The sequence below is a fragment of the Parasteatoda tepidariorum genome, chromosome 6 (assembly GCF_043381705.1).
Source record: "Parasteatoda tepidariorum isolate YZ-2023 chromosome 6, CAS_Ptep_4.0, whole genome shotgun sequence".
In the NCBI taxonomy this organism is placed as follows: domain Eukaryota; kingdom Metazoa; phylum Arthropoda; class Arachnida; order Araneae; family Theridiidae; genus Parasteatoda; species Parasteatoda tepidariorum.
This window is the reverse complement of record NC_092209.1, coordinates 61,595,436-61,618,609: the sequence shown is the minus strand read 5'-3', so window position 1 is coordinate 61,618,609 and position 23,174 is coordinate 61,595,436. Positions and strand designations below refer to the sequence as shown.

At 28.4% G+C, this 23,174-nt stretch overlaps 1 protein-coding gene across 2 annotated transcripts in view; it reads right to left on the bottom strand.

Annotated features, from left to right (window-relative positions):
* The window catches only part of LOC107457179 (CD109 antigen), a 66,821-nt gene that overhangs the window by 22,441 nt on the left and 21,206 nt on the right, over positions 1 to 23,174 (bottom strand). The window contains exons 2-11 of one of the 2 annotated variants that reach the window (XM_016075277.4): positions 5,858 to 5,919; positions 4,344 to 4,540; positions 3,979 to 4,004; positions 3,035 to 3,185; positions 2,842 to 2,915; positions 2,135 to 2,186; positions 1,978 to 2,051; positions 1,862 to 1,901; positions 584 to 668; positions 345 to 453 (exon numbers count right to left, since the gene is read on the bottom strand). In XM_016075277.4, the coding sequence (XP_015930763.2) occupies positions 345 to 453; positions 584 to 668; positions 1,862 to 1,901; positions 1,978 to 2,051; positions 2,135 to 2,186; positions 2,842 to 2,915; positions 3,035 to 3,185; positions 3,979 to 4,004; positions 4,344 to 4,540; positions 5,858 to 5,913 (864 nt within the window). In that variant the 5' untranslated portion in view covers positions 5,914 to 5,919. The remainder of the gene's footprint in view (positions 1 to 344; positions 454 to 583; positions 669 to 1,861; positions 1,902 to 1,977; positions 2,052 to 2,134; positions 2,187 to 2,841; positions 2,916 to 3,034; positions 3,186 to 3,978; positions 4,005 to 4,343; positions 4,541 to 5,857; positions 5,920 to 23,174) is intronic. The other variant, XM_016075279.4, reaches the window with a different exon arrangement.

Below are 23,174 nucleotides of genomic sequence, written 5' to 3'. Positions count from 1 at the left end.
AAAATATTAACCTCTAGATGATTTTAAGTTTCTGAGGTAAGTTTGCAACAAAAAACTTTAATATGGGTATATTATTCAAAATAATGAATACATTTTATCCCTTACAAGATGAACTATTTGATTAGAATCGCATAAAATTAACTAGCTGTTAAAAATAACTAAGAACAAATTCTCAGACCATCAACTACAGAATGAAGCGTTTATAAAGACAATATGTACTAAAAATTCGCTCTGCACTAATAACATTATCAACACAGTGAGAGAAACTTCAGAGATAGAATATCTGCAAATTTAATTTTCAGAATCCCAGTGAAATAATTTAGACAGTTTAATATAAGATTCACCTCAGCTTCAGTTACAGCAGGCTTATTTTCATTTGCTAAGTATCCAAATCTCAAGGAAGGCTTGACAAGAAGTTTGACATGGCCTTTTACAGGTTTTCCGTATGTGTACCTGAATAAGATAAAATAAAACATTATGGAAGAGAATTAATCTAATTTGTAAAATTGTATGTTTTATGATTCATATGAATCCTAACTCATGCCTGATTGTATGGGAACTAGTTCTTAAAAATAATACTCACTTTGCAGATACAGTTGCAACAAAATCTGGTTTATTGTAAGTAACATAAGGTGGTAGGGCAATTTGAACTTCAAAATTGGGTAAGACTAAAAAAATATATAAAAAATAATGTATAGAAAATATATTTAAATATATAAAAATTAATATATAAAAATATATTCAAATATATAACAATTAGTATATAAAAATTAATATATAAAAATATATAAAAAATACATAAAAACTAATATATTTTTAACACAAACATAATTTAAGATATATGTACTTATTTCTTATGAAGATGCAGTAACATATCTAAAATTTAGAAACAGCAATTGAAACAGTTTATGTAAACAAACTACAATCATTTTTATTTATGTAATTTTGTATATGTTAGCTAAAACTTTAACATCCTAAAGACTTGCTTTTAAAACAAAAAATACTTAAAAAGATTGTTAGATTAATCTCTAAATATGACATCGAGTTATATCTTTAACTATTATGACCATTACTTTTTATTTTCACGAAAATGTAATTATACATCACATTGGTTAATCAAAACAGCTTTTATCACAATTATACATTACGGTTACAATACCTATTTAGCATATACATACACAGAGAAAATGAAATAAATTTTAAAAAATTCAATAATTTACTCTTATCTATACTAACAGAAATACTTTAAACATAGTGAAGTTTTAAAATAATTGTAAAAAACACAAATTAGTAATTTACTAATTTTGCTAATGAAGTGAAAATATTACATAAGCTAAATTAATAAATTTCCAATTGAGATTTTTCTAATAAATTATTAAAATTATACATGAATTTCAAGTAAAAAATGGGTTAGAAAAATCAATTATAATACATTCAGGCAAAATCAAATCATTAAATAACAGATTGAATACAGAATTTAAATTTCATAAGATCAAGATAAGATAGGGATATATAGGCAAATTAGTTCAAGAAAAAAATACTTATAGCATTGATAAGTAATAACAGAAGAATAGAGAAAAGCTCAACAGGGCGCTATAGGTTCATGGTAATTTACCAAAATATATAAGCCCCTTGAAGAGATATAAAGATAATTGCAATAATTATACAGAGAATTGAAATATGAAAGATTTCCTGAAATGTGGAATTATAAGTGCATTTTTAATAGCTTAAACTATGCAAACTAGAAAATTGCCAAAAGTTTCTATCAGACTCAATATTTGTTTCAAGTTAAACATTTCTCATGAAGAAATAATATAAGACTTCATTATAAACAACAACAAAAAAAACAAAAAAAAATTACCATATTCAGCCACTGTGAAAGTTTTCTTAAACATTTGACCCTAAAATATAAATAAATTCATTTAGAAAAAATATATTATGAAGTTATCAAAATAAAAATCTTAATATTTTACTTACCAAAATGTCGACATTAATAGTCCAATCTCCTAAAACTGGTTGATCAGATAACAATAACTCAGCCGATGCAATACCTGTTTAAAGTTTAAAACAACTCTAAATTACTTCAATACATTTTTCAGTGCCACATATAAACAAATATTTTATAAATTAATACCTTTTGTGGTAAAAACTTTTCCCCATTGTTTTATTCTATTACCACTTGCATCCTGAAATACATTAATTGTAATGAATACATTAATACAAAATAAATTTAAAATTAAAATGTTATAAAAATAATTTGAACAAAAAAAATCATTTCAATTTCCAAGATGATTTAAAAGTTAAAATTTTTTGTTAGGATTAGCTCATTTGTTTAGATTTATCAATAGGAAATGTGATTTCATATTGATATGATGTTAATGAAAAATTTAAATCACTTAATTGATTTTAGCATGAATAAAGAACGTTAATATAAAAAATTGTAAGTTTAACTGACTTGATTGAACTATATTTTTTAGCACTGTTACTCAAAATCTATTAAAGATCAAACTATCTTTTTATTTAAATGTGTCTATTACAGAGATTTAGAAATAATATTTTCATGTATGCATGTATCAAAATAGTGTAACTTGCTAAAGAAAAAAAAAAGAATAATATCATAAAAATCTGTATATTGGAAGCATTTTTTTTAAAAAATGGAAGCTTTATAAACATAGACAAGTTAAAAATAATCTTTTAAAAATAGATTGATAATTATAGATTTAATAGTTTTAAGCTGCGTGTCCACAAAACAAATGAACACAATTAGTTTTTAAATTACTAAAAAGTATAAAAAACAAATAGTATAGTAAATTATTACTTTTAATAAACAGTTATACTCACAGTAATATACATGTTTATTGCACCAGTTACAGAAGGCAAAAGATGTGGATTAACAACAAGCACTCTGAATTGCACTGAAAATAAAGTAAATTTCTGTAAATTAAACTATTTCATCAACTAGATTAATATAATTCATTAATTTACAACATAAATTCAGGATATAGCACTTAGTGCAAAAGAATTTGAGTTTTACCTAATTGTCCAGGCTTGTAAATGGCTTTGTCTGTTTGAATGAAGACAGAATAGCTTTTATGTTCATAAGTCAAGACTGTTTGATTTCTGAATTTTAGTCCACCATCGCCTTCCACAATTAGACTGTAATTTCCAGAGCTCCATTCACCAATCTAATGGAAAAGGAAGAATGAGGTGATTTTTTTCTTCTAAACCCCAGTACATTAAAGACAGCCAGTACAATCATTGGGAAAGGGTTTTCAAAGTGGTAGTAAATTAATAGTAAAAGAAAGAAAAAATTTATAAAAAAGTTGTTATTTTGCCATTAATTAAAATAATAACTGCTTGATCCTTTTAATCATAACTACGAATATGCTTAAATTATTGATCAATAATTTTTTAAAAAAACTTAAATAACTAAGATTTATAAATCAAAGCAAATGTTCCCTAGGAAGCATTTTGGCAGCATCACAAATGGATAAGAAAATATGAAAATTAGAAGTATTTTACAAATATATAATGACACTTTAATTTTATAAACAATCATTTCTAATAGAAAAAAATTAGAAACACTCAAGCATTAATTTGAGCAAGACGTTTTATATTGATCAATATTCATTTTAGATTTATCTTTATACTTTTTTTTTAATAAAAATTCTCATTTTAGAAGTTTATGCAACAAAAGCCTTTAACTTAAATAGTGAAAATGGGATCAACTATATTAAAATAAAATCTATTAATAATGTATCTGTATCTAACTTTTAAAAATTAAGACTTTTCAAATTAAGTCTTAAAAATTAAGTAAAGTATAAAATATTTAACTTTTAAAAATTAAGATAACGATTTAAAATTTAAATTAAAATATATCTCAGAATATTTGAGCTGATCGTTTTTATATGTAAATTGCAAATTTATTTTAGTTTTTAAATGCAAATTATAGCTACAAGTTATTAACTAAGCACTTACCTCAAAATTCAGGATCTGTGTTTCACCTATTAAAAAAAAAAAAAGATTTGAAATTATTTTAACATGTTTCTAACTGAATATAAACAATATAAAAAATTTCCAACTTAATATATCAAGACACCAATTACTGACTTTAAAAATAGTAAAATGCCAATTACTAGCTTTAAAAAATTGGATGATACCAAGTAATGGCTTCAAAGTTATATTTACAAATATGCTGAGTAAAAAACTGAAAATCACATTTATGAACAGTTTCTTATAATTTGTTTGACATCAAGCTGTTATAGCGTATGATCTTGTAAGTCTAGGTTCAGTTGAACCTTGAAATAAAAGAATCTGAGAAAAATAAAAGTTTACCAACTCACCAGAATTTAGAGTAATTTGTTTTCCTATTGTGTTGTATTGGCCATTATCAGCTGGTCCTTCGATTGTAATTTTCAAATCTAGTGGTGCAGGAAGATTATGGACAGACGCACTCACATGGAAAGGAATATTTGGTCGCAGCTTTGCAGGTGCTATCACAGTATAGACAGCTGAAGACAGGGGAGCTACTGTCGTACTACTTTAAAGGGAAAAAATGAAAATTTTAACAACAAAGCAAACAATACCTATAGTCTATATTTTTCATTGAATCAATTACCAACTTCACACAATTTTTAAGAAGGTATTTGCAGCTTCTGAGCCTGCAATCATAAAATCAAACGATATTAAATTTTGCTTAAAGCTTCTGTACTATAAATCTGAAAACTTATAAAAACTGATTAGGCATAAAAAAAAAATATGCCTTGAAGAGGATTGTGAAATACAATATCACAGTGAATCAAGCCTATGATAGCATTCATTTGAAAAATTAACAATTAAAAAGGCTTTGAATAAACTATCGATTGCCACCAAGACCACAATACGTTTATATCATTTAAACGTTTAAAAGCTTTAAAATAGTCAAAGCTTTAACATTTTACGATATTAATGGATTAAATTATTTTACATTTATATCTGCAAAGATAGGAAACTTATTAAAAAGTTTGATGCCACCATGACGACAGAAACAGCCCTGCAAGATTCAGTGATGTATGTAGTGATTATAGCACATTTTCACTTCTGGAACGAATATCGTTAAGAATTTCCTAAATAATTTACGAATTATCAATAATGCAACCAAATAGTGGCATAATTAGATGGAATTTTCAGGCTTTGTTATTTTATAAAATCTCCCGGATAAGAATTTCAAGTAATTTCTTTAAGTATTTTCAACGACAAGCGATAAAAGTAATCATTTTTGTAAATTTGTTTGCAATATTAATAAAATAAATAAAAAAGAAACTATTTCTCCATCGCAAGTATTTGTCCCGTAAATGTGCGACACAACATTAGGGCGCAATTAAAAAATTAAAACGCAAAATTAAATTCACGCTTTTCTTCGGCAGGATGAAACAATTTTTCAGAATTTTTAATTTAACTTTTAATATTGGAATTATTTACTCATCTATATTTTTTAATACTTACTCTATCTAATTTACATCTAACGTAATTTATCAATAATTAACACTAGAAAAACTAAAACTTAGTATATACCTACATCGAACAAAAGCAGTCAAAATGACTGCATTGTGAAAGAATAACTAAAGTGTAAAAAAAAAAATTTTAATTTTTAATATTTTTTATATTATTTTCAATTATATAACAACTTATTAGTAAATATTAACAACAACAAAAATTTACTTCACTTGGAAAGAAAATATTATTTTATGCATTATTATTTGTACATTTTTTGCAAATGAAAAAAACAGTTAAAAAGCACTCAAAATGACTTCCTTTAGGTAACCTAGTGCTAACCACTTATAAGTCCTTAATTACAGACAAATAGGAATTAACTCACCTTTGTCCTTCCGTAAACGCTAATAGGGCACTAAGTGCCCATATCACTCCAAGCATTTTTTCCTAAAAAAAAAAAAAAAAAAAAAAAAAAAAAAAAAAAAAAAAAAACACAATTTTAGTCTAAGTGACACAAATACAACACAAAATACATCAAAATAAAATTTGCATTTTAAAAAAAGTTATTCTATCACGAAATTAAATGAAAGGCAATATATTCTTTTCGAATTTCAAGTTCTAATTAACCCACATATTTAGAATCAAGTTCGTTAAAAAAATTGGAACGGAAATAGATTTACAACAAGTCCAGAACCCCAAGGAGTTAGGCTGATTTAAGTTCAAAATTACCTAAGCAAAAATAGCTTTACCGCAAAATCAAATCACCTCTACTATTGACACTATGAAATCCCGAATTAACTAAAAATATTCGAATAATCAACTAAATATTTAACGACCTAATACTTAGTTTCAAATTTAGTTAAAGACTTCATTTAAAATTAACTGTAGTATTGCAGTTAGTGATTGTTTTATCTTAAGGCATGATAAGGCGTTTATTCTTAAGGCATTACTTTAAAACTTATGTTTAAACAGAAGCGCACCTACATAAAAATATTTTAATTGCTTAATAGATAAAACTTTAGAACACTTATATTATGCGCAGAAAATGGTCATTGAAAACTTCAACAAAAGAGCACGAGTCTGCAAAACTTCAGAAACAATTTATTCGATATGATATTCTATAAACATAAACCATCTGTATACTTTGTATACTTCATAACTTAAAAGAAATTCCCAAAATTTTGTTTTATTTAAAATTTTATTTTTATATCCTGCGAGGATTCCAGGACATCTTACACTTGCATTGATTTTTTTTGTTTTTTTAAAAGTAGTTTATGATTTTTATAACAAATTTTACATTCTAAATCTGCTATAGTTCATTAAGGGATATGCAGGTACTTGATTCATACTAGAACAGAAACTTTCTCTTACTTGTAGCATTAAAAAATTAACATGTTTGGAAAAATTTAACACGTCTACTTTTTACGAAATAATAGATCTGTGAAATTGCAGAAGTTAAAACAGTTATTTACACTCTGTCATTGTAATAGAAAATAGAAGCTCACAGATAAATCCTGGACGTACACAGAATATTTTCTTTAATATAAAACTACTAAAAATATTTAAGTTAATAGTTTCAAAATAGCTAAGAAGTTCTTAAGTAATCAATAATAATACAATGAATTTTTAACTTCGATGCTTTTCGAATTCTGTTAAGAGGGTTAAAAGTGAAGCCTAATCAAACTATTTATCAAAGGTGTGTTTATAACTTATGAGCAAATGTTAAGTCAACGACCTGTTACCCTTGTCAACAGATGCTGCAAAAAGAAAGCAAAACCAAAACAACTGCGGACCCTCGAGGCAAATGACAAAAAAGAATAATTTTCCGCTTTTGCCGAACATCACGTCCAGCTTGGGGGCTGAAAGGCCAGGTAATCACGTGTTTGCGAAAGGGAATCCTGTATATGCTTACCTTTACAAACACTTCTCAATGAATATGCACGCCTGAACTTTTGACCATGCCATTGCAACATTCCATTCATATTTCGGATAAGCGGCAATGAAAATAATTGCAAAGAGCTTGAATCATATAATTAAAAGGAAAGGAATGAAACAGTATGAGTATCCCATGCCTCTGAGGAAATACATGGAATGTTAAAATAATTCAAAGCAAGCACAGCTCCAACCAAACTGTACAATAATTTATTGCCCAAAAATTGTATAGATATCTTGCTCTTGTTTATTTAACAATAGCTTAAAATTATTAATACAGTGAACTCTCACTTATGCACCGGTGTAAGGGGCCCAAGAGAAAAAAGCGCATAAGTGAAAGAGGCGCATAAGTGAAAAACTTCAAAATTCTAAAACGTAACGTAAATTGCAGCGACAATATAAATAAATATGTTTCTGAAGATTAAATGTTAATATTTATACTGTTTTGGTATTTACTATAATTATACAAAGAAAAAAATTTAACATACCTTAAGACAATTTATTTTCTTACAAAATAATCTTAATACATGTTTGTATTTGTGTTTGCAGATGTTATTCAAAAACAGTTTTTTCCTGTTCATATAAATGGGATAAGGGGGAGTTTCAGAAGCAAAATTAAATTGTAAATGGTTAAGAATAGCGTCTAAAGCTTTCAATACTGCTGTGTGATTTGGAGGAACTTTATCATCTCGTCAGTATCATCCACCACGTACTCATCGTTCACAAGTTTTAGTTAGATATAAATGAACAGTTCTTCACAAAAAAATTTGAGTTTTATGGGAGGGGGTGAAACATCACTTATGAAGTNATCTTTCGTATTCCAGGTGTTTTTTTTTTAGAAAACAGCATGGGAGTAAAACTAACCTCTGGACAAGAGGAATGGTCATTTTTTAAAAGATGAATGGGCTTTCATTGTTGTTGGTGTAACAGATAAGACACCCTATTCAAAATTCTAGAAAGAATGTCTTTCCAGAAACAGCAAAAAAGAAAAGGTCACAGGGGGAAGCAAAATTTAATAGGATCTAACATATATTTCTTTTTATCTGTAACAAGGATTGCTTATTTGTTTCATTTTTAATTTAAAACATTTTTTTTTTAAAAAAATATATTTAAAGGATTAAAAAAATAAAATTTTAGCCTAAAATTTCGGCTCATAATTGAAAAATTTATTTTTAGAGCGACGCATAAACGAAGGATGTTTTTTTTTTTATATCATTTGCAACCTGTGCACATAATTTTAAAGAATTACCACAAACTTAGTGTTCTATATATAATCCAGATAAAATAAAAATACCACAATTTAAATAATTGTTTTGGAAACAGCGATTAAAATTGTATCCACAAAGCAAATGCTTAAAAAAAATAAAAGAAAAAAAATTACAACGGCGGAAAATAAAATTAATAATTTGGAAATAAAATGAAATCGTGAAATGGTGTTCAAGAAATAGTTCTAGAATACAATTCACAATAAACTTGGTTGACGTCAGAGACCGGTCATATTAACCGTAACGCCCACAACGAAGCCAAGATTTAGTTAAATATTCAATTGATATTCAACATACGCAATCTCGATGTTACGAAACATTAAAAAAAATATATTACCTGCAAATAAAAACCTGCTTTCATAGCAAAGAATAAAAGCGTAACTGTGACTGCATCCATAAACACTTAAAAGTGCTGCAGAGCTTGGCGAAACAAATTAGGCTTTTTACAATTTGAAACGAAAAAACGTTAAAAGAAAAACCAGAAGTCCAGACTTGTGAAATTTCTTTTTTTTTCCTCGAAATGTTGAGTTAAAACGAAAAAATTTACAAGCTCGTTAGACTGAAGCGGGAATGAGGCATTTCGAAATTTTAACTTGTTTTAATTTCGCTTTAACTAGTTCGGTCAATAAATTTTGAAAGTATTCTACAAATTTAGAGAACATCTATTTATTAAAAACTTAACTATTTAAAGATTTCTACTTCTATTGAAGAATAGTTTTAAAAAATGCTAGAAATGCTAAGAAGTTAAATTTTGCGGAGAAAAATTTTGCACGCCATAGAATTTTACAAAATGGTAAATGGAATAAAATTTTTTTACCTGTGCTCTTATTAAAATATATAGATAAACTAAAAATTGGACATTAACGTTCCATATCACTTACAGTAAAAAAATAAAAAATAATAAAAGTTTAAAAAAAACTAACGATTAAATTTTTAAAAAAATACTGAAATGAAACAGTGATCATTATTTAAAGATTATTTTAACCCCAATGAATGTTCAGTTTACAAAACATTCCTGTAACAGACAAGTGAGTTTCGCTAATTCGAGACTTTACATTTTAACAAAGATATTAAATGTTAAGCTGTATAACTTATCCATATTTAAACTAAGATTCAAAAGTAGTCCTAAGATAAGAGTGAAAAGATTTCTTGAAACTGCACGAATTTGAAATAAAGGAAACATAAAAATCGCTTACAGAGAAAGACATGTATAAGTTCAACGACATATGGTCATTTTAAACTCTTTCATGAATTTCGATAAGGTAAGAAACTTGAAAATGTTTTTAAAAAAAAGTATTACGGAACTAAGATCAATTTGAGAAGAAAGCAGCCTTATTTAAGAAATAAAATGTGCGAAAATTAAATGTTTTATAATTGACTTCAAAATTTATCACAACTTCGAAAAAATATTGTTGTACAGCCATTTTTTTATATTGAATTTATTATATTTATTTATTTATTCAGTAGTTCTCAACTAAACTCAATATCTAAGCAGTGGATTACTTTACCATTTCCATGGTATGCACGGACCATTAAAATTTAAAAATATGATGTCCTGACGGCTTGCCAAGAAGCCAATTTTCTCAAAATTCCTTATTTAAAGAAGGGGGTAGATGCCCTTAAAACATTTTTAAAGAAACAAAATAAAATAAATAAAAAGTTAATTATGTACATAAATATTTTCTTTAAAAAAAGGACATAACTAAAAATATTTTAAAATAGGAATATGAAAAACACACTTTGTGCCACACATTTAGTGAGTCCAATTAGCAGGATTTTTAATTTAGGAGTTCGAGAGGAAAATTATTTTAAAATATTCACAAACCACGTGCTTTTTCCCAAAAATATATTTAAAATTTTAATATTAAAATGCGTTTTATTGAGGGAAAGGTTTACTTATTAAGTATCTGAAACAAGCGATTTTTAACATTTAAAACCTCATTCTTAGGTTTTCATTTTCAAGCTTATTTTGGTGAAAACCTTGTATTTTACACGAGTTTAAGTTACTGGCGAGAACATAAATATCCAGCAACAGTTCATTTGCAAAAAATAAAGACAGATCTGCCAACACGGAAGTTACTCTTCTCAACATTTCCGCTGTGGGGTAAATTACAATTAGGTGTGCAAACGGGTTAAAAAATTTCGCCAGCACTTAAAACACATCAAAGCATACTTTTTATGTACCACATAACCATTTAAATGTCGTGGTAATCAACTAATTCAAATTTTAAATCATTAAATCACAAAAATTGCAGCCACTTTACCTATTTGAGAAATTTCTCCAGCACGTCCAGTTTAGTTGAAATCAGAAGGAAAGAGTCGGTTTGTACCAATTTTGGAAGACTAAATCCAAATATGATATTCAACAATGTCATCAGAGTATATATCTAAGCTAAACAAGACAAATCTCATTTTCTGCAGCAATAAAGTCGGATTAATTCCGAATTAAATACAATTTTCATTTGAATATATTTCAGCAAACAAATAATTCGAAGGGGAAAAAATCCATCTAGAAAGTTTAAAACATTTGATTGCAAGCAAACACCAAACATAACCAAATGGAATCTCGCCAAGAGTACGCAGCTGTCACAATGCAAATTTTATCATACGCTGGCTTCATGAAAGAAAACAAAATTATAGAAAGAAGCTAGAAAACAATGGTTGAAGGGAGGCCAATTAAAAGAAATTCAAGAGCGAAAAATAAACCTGAAGAGAAAACAAGTTCTGGTCTACAGGTAGAGTTCAACGGTTACGGTTACACGATTATGAGTACGGCTGTCAGTATTATAAACTTACAAATACAAGACACTGCCTCGCCTTCTGTTAACGTGTCAATAAATAAAGAACATGATGCGATTTGCATAACAATGGTTTTATGGGATTTGAATAGCAGCTTTTTAGCACGAAATCTACACAGGACTATCATAAGAATCAGCCCGATCTCGTTCGTTTAATCCGTGGAGATAAGTTATATTTTAGTAAAGAAATATTTACATTTTTCGAATGAAAAAAACTTCTGTTATGTAAGACATGAATGTAAATATTTCGGCTTTTTCGGCTCTGAAAATTGTTATTGTGCGCGTGTCTTTCAAACGCCTATGATTTGCTTGATAATTTCAAGCGGTGTTTCAAATTGCATTCTACTAAGGAAGGCATTACAAGCTTAAAATAGTTATGTGAAACTAGACTAGTAATTTGAATAATTTTCATGTGTTATAAATTGTGTGTTTCATACAAAGAATGAGCAATTTGGGGAAATATTCCTAATATTACACTAAAATTTTAGCAATTTATGTTCCCTTATTTTCAAAAACGAAAAAAAGAAGCAAAATATTTTAATGAAGGGTGAGTTACTGAGAATTAATTTATGGCTTAATATCAACTGTCGGGCACTAATCATAATTAGAAATTTAAAAGTCTAGATCCTATTCCTGCTGGAAGGATCGAAATATTCGAAACACAAATTAAAATAGGCCTATTCTTTGCCTAGCAGGATAAAAACAATTTCAGTAAAATGCGTAAAGATGACGTCTCACGCTTAAAATTTATAGCATATTTTCTTTGTGTTGCTTCTTTTTGATACAACTTAATAGTGAAAAAGTAGAGGATGTACTACCGATGAGCACTAGAAAGTTAGAGGACGGGCATGGAAGTGTTTCTAAGACTAAAGATTTAAGAGTTGTGGTAAATATTTATTAAACACTCAGGGGTCTGTCCAGACATTTTGTGAAAGGTCCGTTTTTCGTGAAATTGTGAAAAAAAATTACTCACATTCTTTCAACCAGGGTCCGCCTTTATAAATTTGTGCAAATAGGGTCCGTTATTGCAAAAAAAAAAATTTTTTTTCAAGGAGTTTTTAAATTGTAAGACATACAAGATTATGCTCAACACAGTAAAATTGTAATTAAAAAAATTAAATTTTAAAAAATAAACAACAATTGCTCCTTTTAAATTAGAGATGCAACATACAAATATTTGGTATTTAGCCTATACTGCTGAACGCAGAATATTAATTTCGGACGAATAATGGAAGAATCGTCTGCCGAAGACAAAACTTAATTCGTTTACATCCATCTTTCTTGTTTTCTGCCCTGGAAAGGATTTGTTCGATTAACAAAATAATAATGAAGTTAAAAAAATTTGTGAAGGGTCCGATTAAAAGAAAAATCATTTTGTGAAGAGTCCGTTTTTAGGTTAAAATATTTTGCGAAGGGTCCGTTTTTATGAAAAGATATTTTGTGAAGGGTCCGTTAACGGACCCAAATTTCTTCTAAACAGACCCCTGACACTTAACTAGACATGTATGATAACGAACAAAAAAAATTATTTGGGCATAATTAATAGAATTACAGTTTTATAACCACTTAACGCTGTGAAGTACCACAAGCAAGTCATGATGCTTTTGTCACAAAATCGTCAACGACCTGCTGTACACATAGCCAAGCAATTATAAGAGAAGGAAAAAGTTCGTGGTTCGTATCACAATTAAAAAATTGTACCGATTAATAAGGCATAGAATATTTAACGCATCGCAGTGATATGGAGTAGACTGCTTTGGAAAGCGCATCGTAATTTCTTGCCAGTGCCACCACTAGACATGTTGCATTTATCTTTGAGCCAAAAACTTAAAAATAAAAAAAAGGGTTCAAATTTTAACAATAGAAGTTAAGTTCACAAAACTGCAATTTTTTCTTACTAAAAAAAAACTTTTTTAATCAATATTAACAACTAAGTTACAGCAATGCATTAAAAACCTTTAGCTGAACTCATCTATGTACTTACCAGCCCCATCTTTTATTTTTTACTGTCACAAGTATTGTTAAACACTTATGTCTGTAAATTAAATGCTAAGATAGCACCTAGGTATAATTAAGAATAAAAAATGCTTGATTTTTACTTTTGAATCACGCGTACCTTGCTTACGTTGTTTAAGATTGAACACTAATATTCTAACTTCTAAGATCCCATCTCCCACCTAATTAAGATTCCAACGCAGAGAGTAAAAATAAATATAAAAGATTAAAGTGAAAACTATGTATATCTCACAACTGTTCTAAGTTTATGATGTATTCTGTACATTCAATTGTAGGGTTAAATTTTATCATTTGCTCCTACACAGAAAACAATCACGTGTCAGCCACCTTTAACAAAAGACAATGACCAAACATTACCAGCTACTACAATTATATAGGGCAGTGACACAGGCATGAATAATTCAGTAGCAGACCCCTAAGTAAGAAAAAGTAAGATTGAAAATATCCACTTGGCCGTGACCGTGATCGGTAAAGCAGACTTCAAAACAAAGCATGGCTGGAATATGGCAATAAACGTAGTTGACGATCCAATGATAATCCATTTTAATGGACTCTTGCAAGCACGGACCGGCTCGAAAAATTTTCCTCTGTACGTTTAGGTCACTGGGGCGGATTTATGTTTCAATGGGTTTTTTTCCCCTATTTCATACAGTCATGCGTGAACAGAATTTCACAGCAAATCAAAATTTTGAAATAAATATTGCATAAATTAATTGGAAATGTGATGATTCACAAATCCATTATGCAACTGAAATTTCACGTAAAAAAAGTTTAGTCATTTTTGAGCACGTAACCATCATCAGGCAATGTCAGAGTTTGGAATTCCTAAAAAATTCGGGAACCTCATAAGAATGACACCCAATAGAGTAAAATGTTGAGTGAATTCAGAAAATATCAAATGCTTTCTATACTGAAACAGGGAGACTCCCTGTTATGTCATCTCTTTAATATAGCACTAGAGATGGCTATTAAAGACTGGTACACAAACGCAGAACAAAATTTTTGTGAAATCCGTACAACAGCTAGCATTTGCAGACGATATCGTGGGAAGAACTTTAGCAGCTGGCTAGTTTGTAAAGGCAGATACAAGTTCAGTAATAAGCTTAGAAACCTTGCGCTGTTTGTCGATTAAGAAGACCCGAAACTTATTGTTTACTTTTTAATGAAATTCTGGAAAAATTATTTTTTATAATTGATATTCAATCATAAAAAAAAACCACTTAAATAAAAAAGTGAGAAAAGAGCCCCAGGTCGGCACATGACTAACGTCAATTTTGAAGATTCATATGCCCGAGATTCAATGAACTACAAGCTATACTTAACTTTAAAGTGTTTTGATAAATAAATGAGTAAATTTCAATTATTCTTCAAATACGTGACAGTCTACCTCTAAACAGTTATTAAGGAAACGCTATCAAAAAATGAAAGAAATAAAAGCATTAGTGATAAAAATGCAGAACGGCATCTGAATTATAGTTATGAAAAAGTCGATATTTCACAGTATAGAGATATTTTTTCCAATCTATTTACATTATCTTTACATTAATCAATGTTATCGTTACCAAAATATTTATCAAACAATCTATTACATCACATTTTATCTTATTCGCAATGTTATCAGATTGTGTATTTATCGTAGTCGATAATGATCAAGGTAAGGCTATTAAAAAAGAAAAAAAGCATTAGTGATAAAAATCCTGAACGGCATCTGAATTATCGATAAGGAAAGGTCGATATTTCACAGTATAGAGATATCTTTCCAATCTATTTACATTATCTTCACATTAATCAATGTTATCGTTACCAAAATATTTATCAAACAATCTATTACGTCACATTTTATCTTAATCACAATGTTACCCGAGTACGTATTTATCGAAGTCGATAATGAAAGCGATATTACAGCATTCAATATGTATAGCTAATTATCGTATATGCGATATGAATTATAAGGCATGATATTCACGATACAGCGAGAGAACATTTTTTAAAATATTGCCATCGTGATGACTAAGTAATATCGATGTAACGAAAACATCACTATATGATATGGCCTAACTCCAGACTAAATTTCAGTTTAGAGAACGTAAATAAAATAAAACAATCAGTTGTTAAAAATTTACGAAGAAAAAGACGCGGAGTCTAACAAAACTGGTCCAGAAGACAGAATCATATGAAGAATCTAAGAAAGATAAAACTATAAAAACTATGGTTGTCTTCGTATCAAAAAAAGAGTGCCCTATATATAAACTGGCGGAGAAGCTTCATTTAGTTAGTTTTCTTAACATAAAAAAAGGGTTACGTAGAGAAAGTATTTGCACGATTGAGATAAATTTTAGAGCTGAAAGGCTAAGAGTTTTTGCGAAGCACGCTTTTGCGTGGCCATCAAAATGTTCTGGGACAGGTACGAAACGATGATTATCACTGGAACAATGGAAGAATGTTTTTAATGAGTAGAAACGCTTGCCAAGGTCAGCAATAGACGTTAACTAAGTTACAGTTGCAGAACAGTACAGAACACATGGCAAAGAATACTTCATTTAAAATTGTAATACATAATTTCTTTTTACAGCAGCATGCAAGCTTAGAATTTATGATTGATTTTGAAATTAGGCACTTAGAATTAGGCACTTAGAATTATGTATTTAAAATTACGTATTTAAAATTACGTATTTAGAATTACGTATTTAGAATTATGTATTTAGAATTATGTATTTAGAATTATGTATTTAGAACTAAGTATTTAGAACTATGTATTTAGAATTATGTATTTAGAACTAAGTATTTAGAAGTATGTATTTAGAACTAAGTATTTAGAACTAAGTATTTAGAACTATGTATTTAGAATTATGAATCAAAGAAAACTTACAGCAACCAAAGCACATCCTTGAAAAATAACACCCTAACTCATCACAATTTTAACTATTTAACATAGCTCTAAAATTTTTTTAATTTTAATTTATTTTTACGCCGAACATCACAATTTTATCTATTTAACATAGCTCAAAAATTTCTTAATTTTAATTTATTTTTACGCCGAAATACAAAGCAAATCAAAGTATGAAAACATAGCAAAATTTATTTATATTCAAAATAAATTTTGTAAAACAAAAATCCTCCCCTTCTTTCCAACGAAAGAGACTAACGAAAAAGAAAAGTTTTAAATTTTTGAACTTGCATAATTTAAGATTATTCGGAAATAAATTATTTGTACTTTTAAGAATTAATTTGACACTTGCTACCAATGCTTCAATTTTAAAAAAAAAATTACAAAAATCGAGTTACATTCTAGGTTTAGAGTCAAGATTCTAGAATCCTGTATTTAGTAGTTTTTGTAATCCTGTATTATTCCATTACTACATGAAGTTTTTGAAAATAAAAACCTGAAAAGTAAGAACTTGTGTTTTAAGAAAATTGCGCGAAAATTTTTTTTTTTATTATCTGCATTTTTGTTAGTGCTTTTTTTTATTCATATAATATATAAAAAAAAACTAATTGTAAATTTAATTTGGACATTTAAGCCAGTATCGGAATTATTATCCATGTAAAGAAGCCAGTAAAGATGTCTTAGCGTAAGTCACGATTACCATACTTACTGTTTCACCTGGATATAAAAAGTAACCATTTCACCCTTTGACCCAGATAGCAGATATCCCTTTTATGTAAATTTTTTCTGACTCTTTAAATACAAACAAATACATATTTTGGTATTTTTTAATTATGAAAAACGCTTTAATAGTTACTAAAAAGAAGTTAGATTATTAAAATCATATTTGTACTAAAATATAAAATCCAAAAAAGTAGAGTGAAAAATAAATTTTTTTTTCATTCACATTCAAAAATGTATCGATTTTATAAATTAAAGAAATTTCAATGAATAAATCTTCCTCTTAGATCTAAATAACTGCAAATTTGAAAAATTTTACTTTTAAAGCAGAAAAAGACACCGATGTTTCATGCGATATTTCATAACCATTATTTATTAAATTTTATTAATATTTTTCACCTATTTTTACTTAAAATACAAGAAGAGAAAAGTATGAAAAATATGTTTAATAAAACTTCAGAGTTAAAGGGTTAAAAATCAGATGGTAGCACCGAAACTCTTGTTGTGTATGGACACTTCTGTCTGCACTTTACTGGACAATTTAAAGCATGAAGGAAAAGAAAAAAATAGAAAACTCTGGTAAAACCAGAATAAACCATTAAGTTTCAAATGCCGAAAAATCTTCGAAAAATGCAGGAATACTGCAGACTCAAACAAATAAATAACCCAGCAAAAATTTGTTTCTTAAGCATTTTTGCAGCATTTGAAACTTTATTTACCTTAGGTTTCCTTGAACTCACACTTTCTCAAAACTTTAATTTTTATAACACCAATGTTGGTGAAACAGAATTTGCCACGAAACATTTCTTCGGTGGTAAATCGTCCTCATAAAATGGTCCACGAGCACGGTCATTTAAACAATATTTATTCATTTCAACACGAGTCACGTTCTCTTCACCAAAACATATTCTCCCCCCCCCCCACACCCGGAAAAAAAAACTATTTACTATCTTGCCATTGATTCGGTAAATATTTCACTCACAAAACAGAATCCGGTGAATTTTTCTGTTCAACAAAGCAGTAAAGCGGGAAAAAAATATGGCCGCCGAATATTGAGGGCGATAACACCCTTTTGACAAATCATTCACAAAATACAATCAATGAAAGCAAAATAGGCAAATAGAACTTAACAAAAGAAAAGCGGAAATCATGTAATGTCGGAAAATTGTACAACCTACATCGACAATTCCAACGATTCATTAACAAAACTGGAAAATATTAACAAGTTCGCAGAAAATCAAGTCAAACAATCAATATAAAAAGTCTATCAAGGCCTTTGTATAAGGTTATTTTATTAAATATTGAAAAGTCTACTTCCAAGATCAATAATAAGTACTATTGCAATAACCTGATTTTAAACGTATTATAAGCAGAACCTGATTATTCAAACCTGATTTTGTCCTCTAACTATTAAACCATGAACAGATGACATATTTTATTACCCAATTTTGTAATTGCGTAGTAACTTTACAAAGATATGTGAAAACAAAAATTTAAGTAATTTGCCACATGTATAAAAAAACATACAACTTGCAATAATATCGATTAAATTATCACTTATAGACAATTAAATCAATAAATTTTAAGACAAGGCCATTCATTATTAATAACTAACGCAAATTATTATGAATGCATGAAAAAGTAATAAAACTTCAATCATCAAAATTAAAAGTTTCACCAACTGTTCTTTTATTCTTCCGAGGAAAAAAAATAGTCTGCAATTCTAAACTATAATTTAGAGTAACAAATATTCAAACGAACACCCTGAAATCAAGGACGTAAATGACACTAGACTTCCCGAATTACAGTAATTTTATCATTACAGGGAATTAAAGACACTTTCAAAATAAATGTCATAATTTTATGCCAATCCCATTTAGAGACCTCCCGAAATCGTCTTGTCGTTTGAGTAATTTAAACAAGCAAACGATGCGATGAAACACTTTCAAAGAGTATTTGGAAACTAAAACAATCCAGGTGGAACAGGTTCCCCACCTCATTTGAGTAATCAAACCAGTTTTCTGATTCGCGTAAAAGACCCCCTCTTTTTTCCCTCCCACTAAAATGTTCCAAGGTAGATTTTTGTAAACGTAAATTTTATGTCGAAGAAATTGTAGAACGCTGAAGTTTAGAATTGATGGCTCAATTCGTATTTAATTTTGTTGTAAATCGTGGATATTATCTTAATATATTAACCCTTTGACGCAGAATTTCTATTTAAAATATTTTTCATTATTTTGTACCAAATTAGGTTAAAATAAGTTAAAATATTTACCATTTTAATGCATGGTTATGAAATACAGCACGTACACCCAGTGAGCAGAAAGAATATAGTTTTTATCATTTTCTCTCCGGTGATGAGAACATTAGAATCCAGTAAGATATTAAAATCCAGGCATCCAGGTCAAATAATATCAAAAGTACCAGTTTCTTTATTAAAAAAGAAAACTACGATTTGTTTTAAATTTAACGAAACAAAATATAATAAGAATACATAGCGGGGAAAGATAAGATCACTTACTATGCGTAACGTAAAAACGGAAAAAATAAAAACCCTCGTTTACATAAAAACAGTTCTGATTTTTAAATAATTTTACAGCCATTATTGAAATTTGGACACATAACATGGTGCGCACAATATGGCAAACTGGGGCGATTTATGTACATCAAATGTATCTTTTACTAACCAATGAGCTAGAAACTAACTCGTTAATTTTATAAAATAAACAAAACCAGACATGCATTCATAAAAGAAAAAAATTAGTTTTAGGAAATTTAACTTATAAAAAAAGCAATGTTGCTCCGGAACTAATTATTTGATTGTTAAAGTGCCTTTTTTTTTTCTTTTTTTCAAAAAAACCATACAAAGTAGCACAGCGATTAATAGGAAATTCGATATAATTTCAATTTTAAAAAAAATAGACAAGTTTATAAAATGTAATGTTTACAATATCTGTCGTCTATGGCAGCGGTTTCCAAATGGTGTTTCGTGATCGTGGAACCCGAGGGTTCCGTAAAAGAGTTAAAAGGGATTCCAAGAGTAGAGACTTTTTTTAAAACAGTTTTCTTTATAAAAAAATTTGAAAAATTTAAAAAAAAACATTTTTGAAATCTGCAACTCTTAGATCCAATCAATGATTCATTATTTACTTATTATTTCGATTTCCTTTATGAAATTATATTTTCAGGGGTCTGTCCAGGCCGAATTTACTACCGTTTAACGGTACCTTCACAAATTCAACTTTAGGAAAAACGGTAGTTTCACAAATTCAATTTTAGGAAAAACGGTAGTTTCACAAAATACTTTTTCTTAAAATTTCATTTTTGTATCCCTTAAGAAACGATAAATCCATATTTTTGTGTTGATTTTTTAATATAATTTTTAATTTTTCACAAATTACGTCTAAATTTTCACAAAATAGGTACCTGTCAGAAAAACCTAGACAGACCCCTGATTTTAAGCAAAATGCTAAAGAGAGAAATTTAATAATATATAAATATAGATCAAACTTTTTTTACAATTATGAATTATAAAAAGGACATGCATTTAAAAAAAAAAATCAATAATTCATATTGCGCTTTTCAAATCAAAGTGAAATAACTGAATACATTTATAAAGAAATATGTTTCCCTAATAATTTTAAACGTTTATAATAGTTCTTTTCATTATAGCAATATAAAAACAAATTTTTAGCTAGACTAGATTCATCTACAAGACTGAATTCGCCTGTCAAACATAAAACCTAATTTAAGATTATCGATGATAAAACATCTTATTTTATTCATCTTATTAAATATAGAAAAAAAAACGTCTAAATATCAAAATAAAGTAGTATTTTTATGGATAATAAGCACAGAATTTTATTTAACAACCGTCGTTAAACAGCTGTCCCAATTTTTGAGTTTACGACTACCAGTGTTTAACTCCGTAACCTTGTAATTTTGAACCTAAGCCAGAAGACAAGAGAACTCAATCAGTACCCCCAAAGGTACTGATTTTTTATGGGAACTTGGAGGGCTCAGTCACCCCGACAGATTTTAACGTGCACCAGTCACCATTTAATTAATATTCGGGGATTTTACAGGATGGGTGGATTCGAACTCCCGTTCTCTCGAACAAGAGTCCAACGCCCACCAACCAGAAAACCCAGGCTCAAACGTACGTAATTGTCTATTTATTTAAACATGGGGGCACCAACGAAAGAGGCTTGTTTTGAATTACTTTAAATATGAAGTTGGGTCCGCCGGAAGCGACTTGCTTATTTAAGATTCCATAGCAGAAAACAATAGAGAAACGCTTGTCCATACAACACGAGGTTTGCTTTCTCTAGAAAGACTACCAAGCACTATGAAAATCGCACACCGCTCAATTCTACCAACAAAAAATGTCTAGGCTTAACTTGAGACAAATATCTTTTGGAAGCACACCAAGTGATAAAATAATTTTCTTTCTGAAAAAATGAACATAGAATTAGTTTCTAAGATGAATTTTTTTTTTTTTTNTTTTTTTTTTTTTTTTTTTTTTTTTTTTTTTTTGAAACTAGGAAGAGTTCTCCATAACCTGGATGAATTTTGACACTTCGCACACACATCACAATCAAATTGAATAGAATCGCATGCAAGCTGCAAATTCAGAAGTCCTTCTGCTTCTATTCCATTCTAATCAAATAATGCTTTTGTCCGAAATCAAAAAACCGTGACCCAAGTCCGTATAACTTTGACTTGGAAGATATTTCAAGATGCGTCAAGCGAAGATTGGAAAAACAGTAGGTATAAAAAAGTAAAAAATAAATTGAAAATAAAAAAAAAATTAGTAAATAAAACAGGTTCTGCCCACGTGGCAGCAAGGTGGGGTATATCTTTGACAATATTTAGTGATGAAAAAAAAGCAAAAAACTCTTCAAGGACTGGTCGTAAAAAGGGAGTTCACATCACATGCAATTGTGGGCGATAGCCTGTCCTCCTTTCGTCGTAAACTATTTAAAGAAAACTTTGAAAATGACTAAAAATGCTGAGGAGTTGTAGCAAGTTTGATGTTCCGCGTACTTGTTGAAGCATTGATGAAAACTAAAAGGTGGGACTTAGTTCATCATAATATTTTAATTTATTGCTTTATAAACAAACAAAAACCCCAAGGTTGTTGAATATAAGCACCTAAAAGATAATTTGTTAACAAAAAAATAATTTTAATAGAAAAATTACTCAAAATTATTGGAACATAAACTTTTAATTTAATACTATAATTTGTATATTTATTGCCCGTACACTTAAACGAATAACTGTGAATATGTGAATATTGGGCATTATGTTATTGTAGATCTAAAAAATATGCCCTTGAACGCCTTTTTTTTCTCATTACTTTGTGTTAGTTTAGGTCAAAGTAAGTGAAAAATATTATATTTAGAATTTTAATAATTTATGGTTATGAAATACAGCAATTAAAAACCGGTGTCCTTCTGCATTGAAAGTAAAATCTTCCAAACAATTTTTCTGATTTGCAGTTACTTAGATCTAAGAGAAACAGTTGTCCATCATTGAAATTTCTTTAATTTTCAAAATCTATCGATAAAAATTTAAATTTTAATTCATACTTTCTCGTTATTTTGTATTATTTTAAGTAAAAATAAGTGAAAAAACATTAAATGTAGCATATTAATAAATAATGGTTATGAAATATAGCATGAAACACCGGTGTCTTTTTGTACGTTAAAAGTAAAATATAACTAACATGGCTCACTTCCAAACAATTTATTATTATTTTTTTTTTTTAATTTGAAGTTATTTAGGTCTAAGAGAAAGAATCATTTATTGAAATTTCTTTCATTTAAAAAATCGATTACTAATAAATTTTAAATATGGATGGAAAAAAAATTTCAAACTACTATTTTGGATTTTATATTTTAGTACAAATATAATTCCGATAATCAAACACTCTTTTAGCAGCCATTAAACTATTTTTTATAACTAAAATATAAATAATTTATAACTAATATTTTTGCTTGTAAATAGAGAGTCAGAAAAAAACTTTTCGAAAAAGACACCGGTGTCGGTACCATCAGCGCCAAAAGAAAAGCAGGAAAAGCC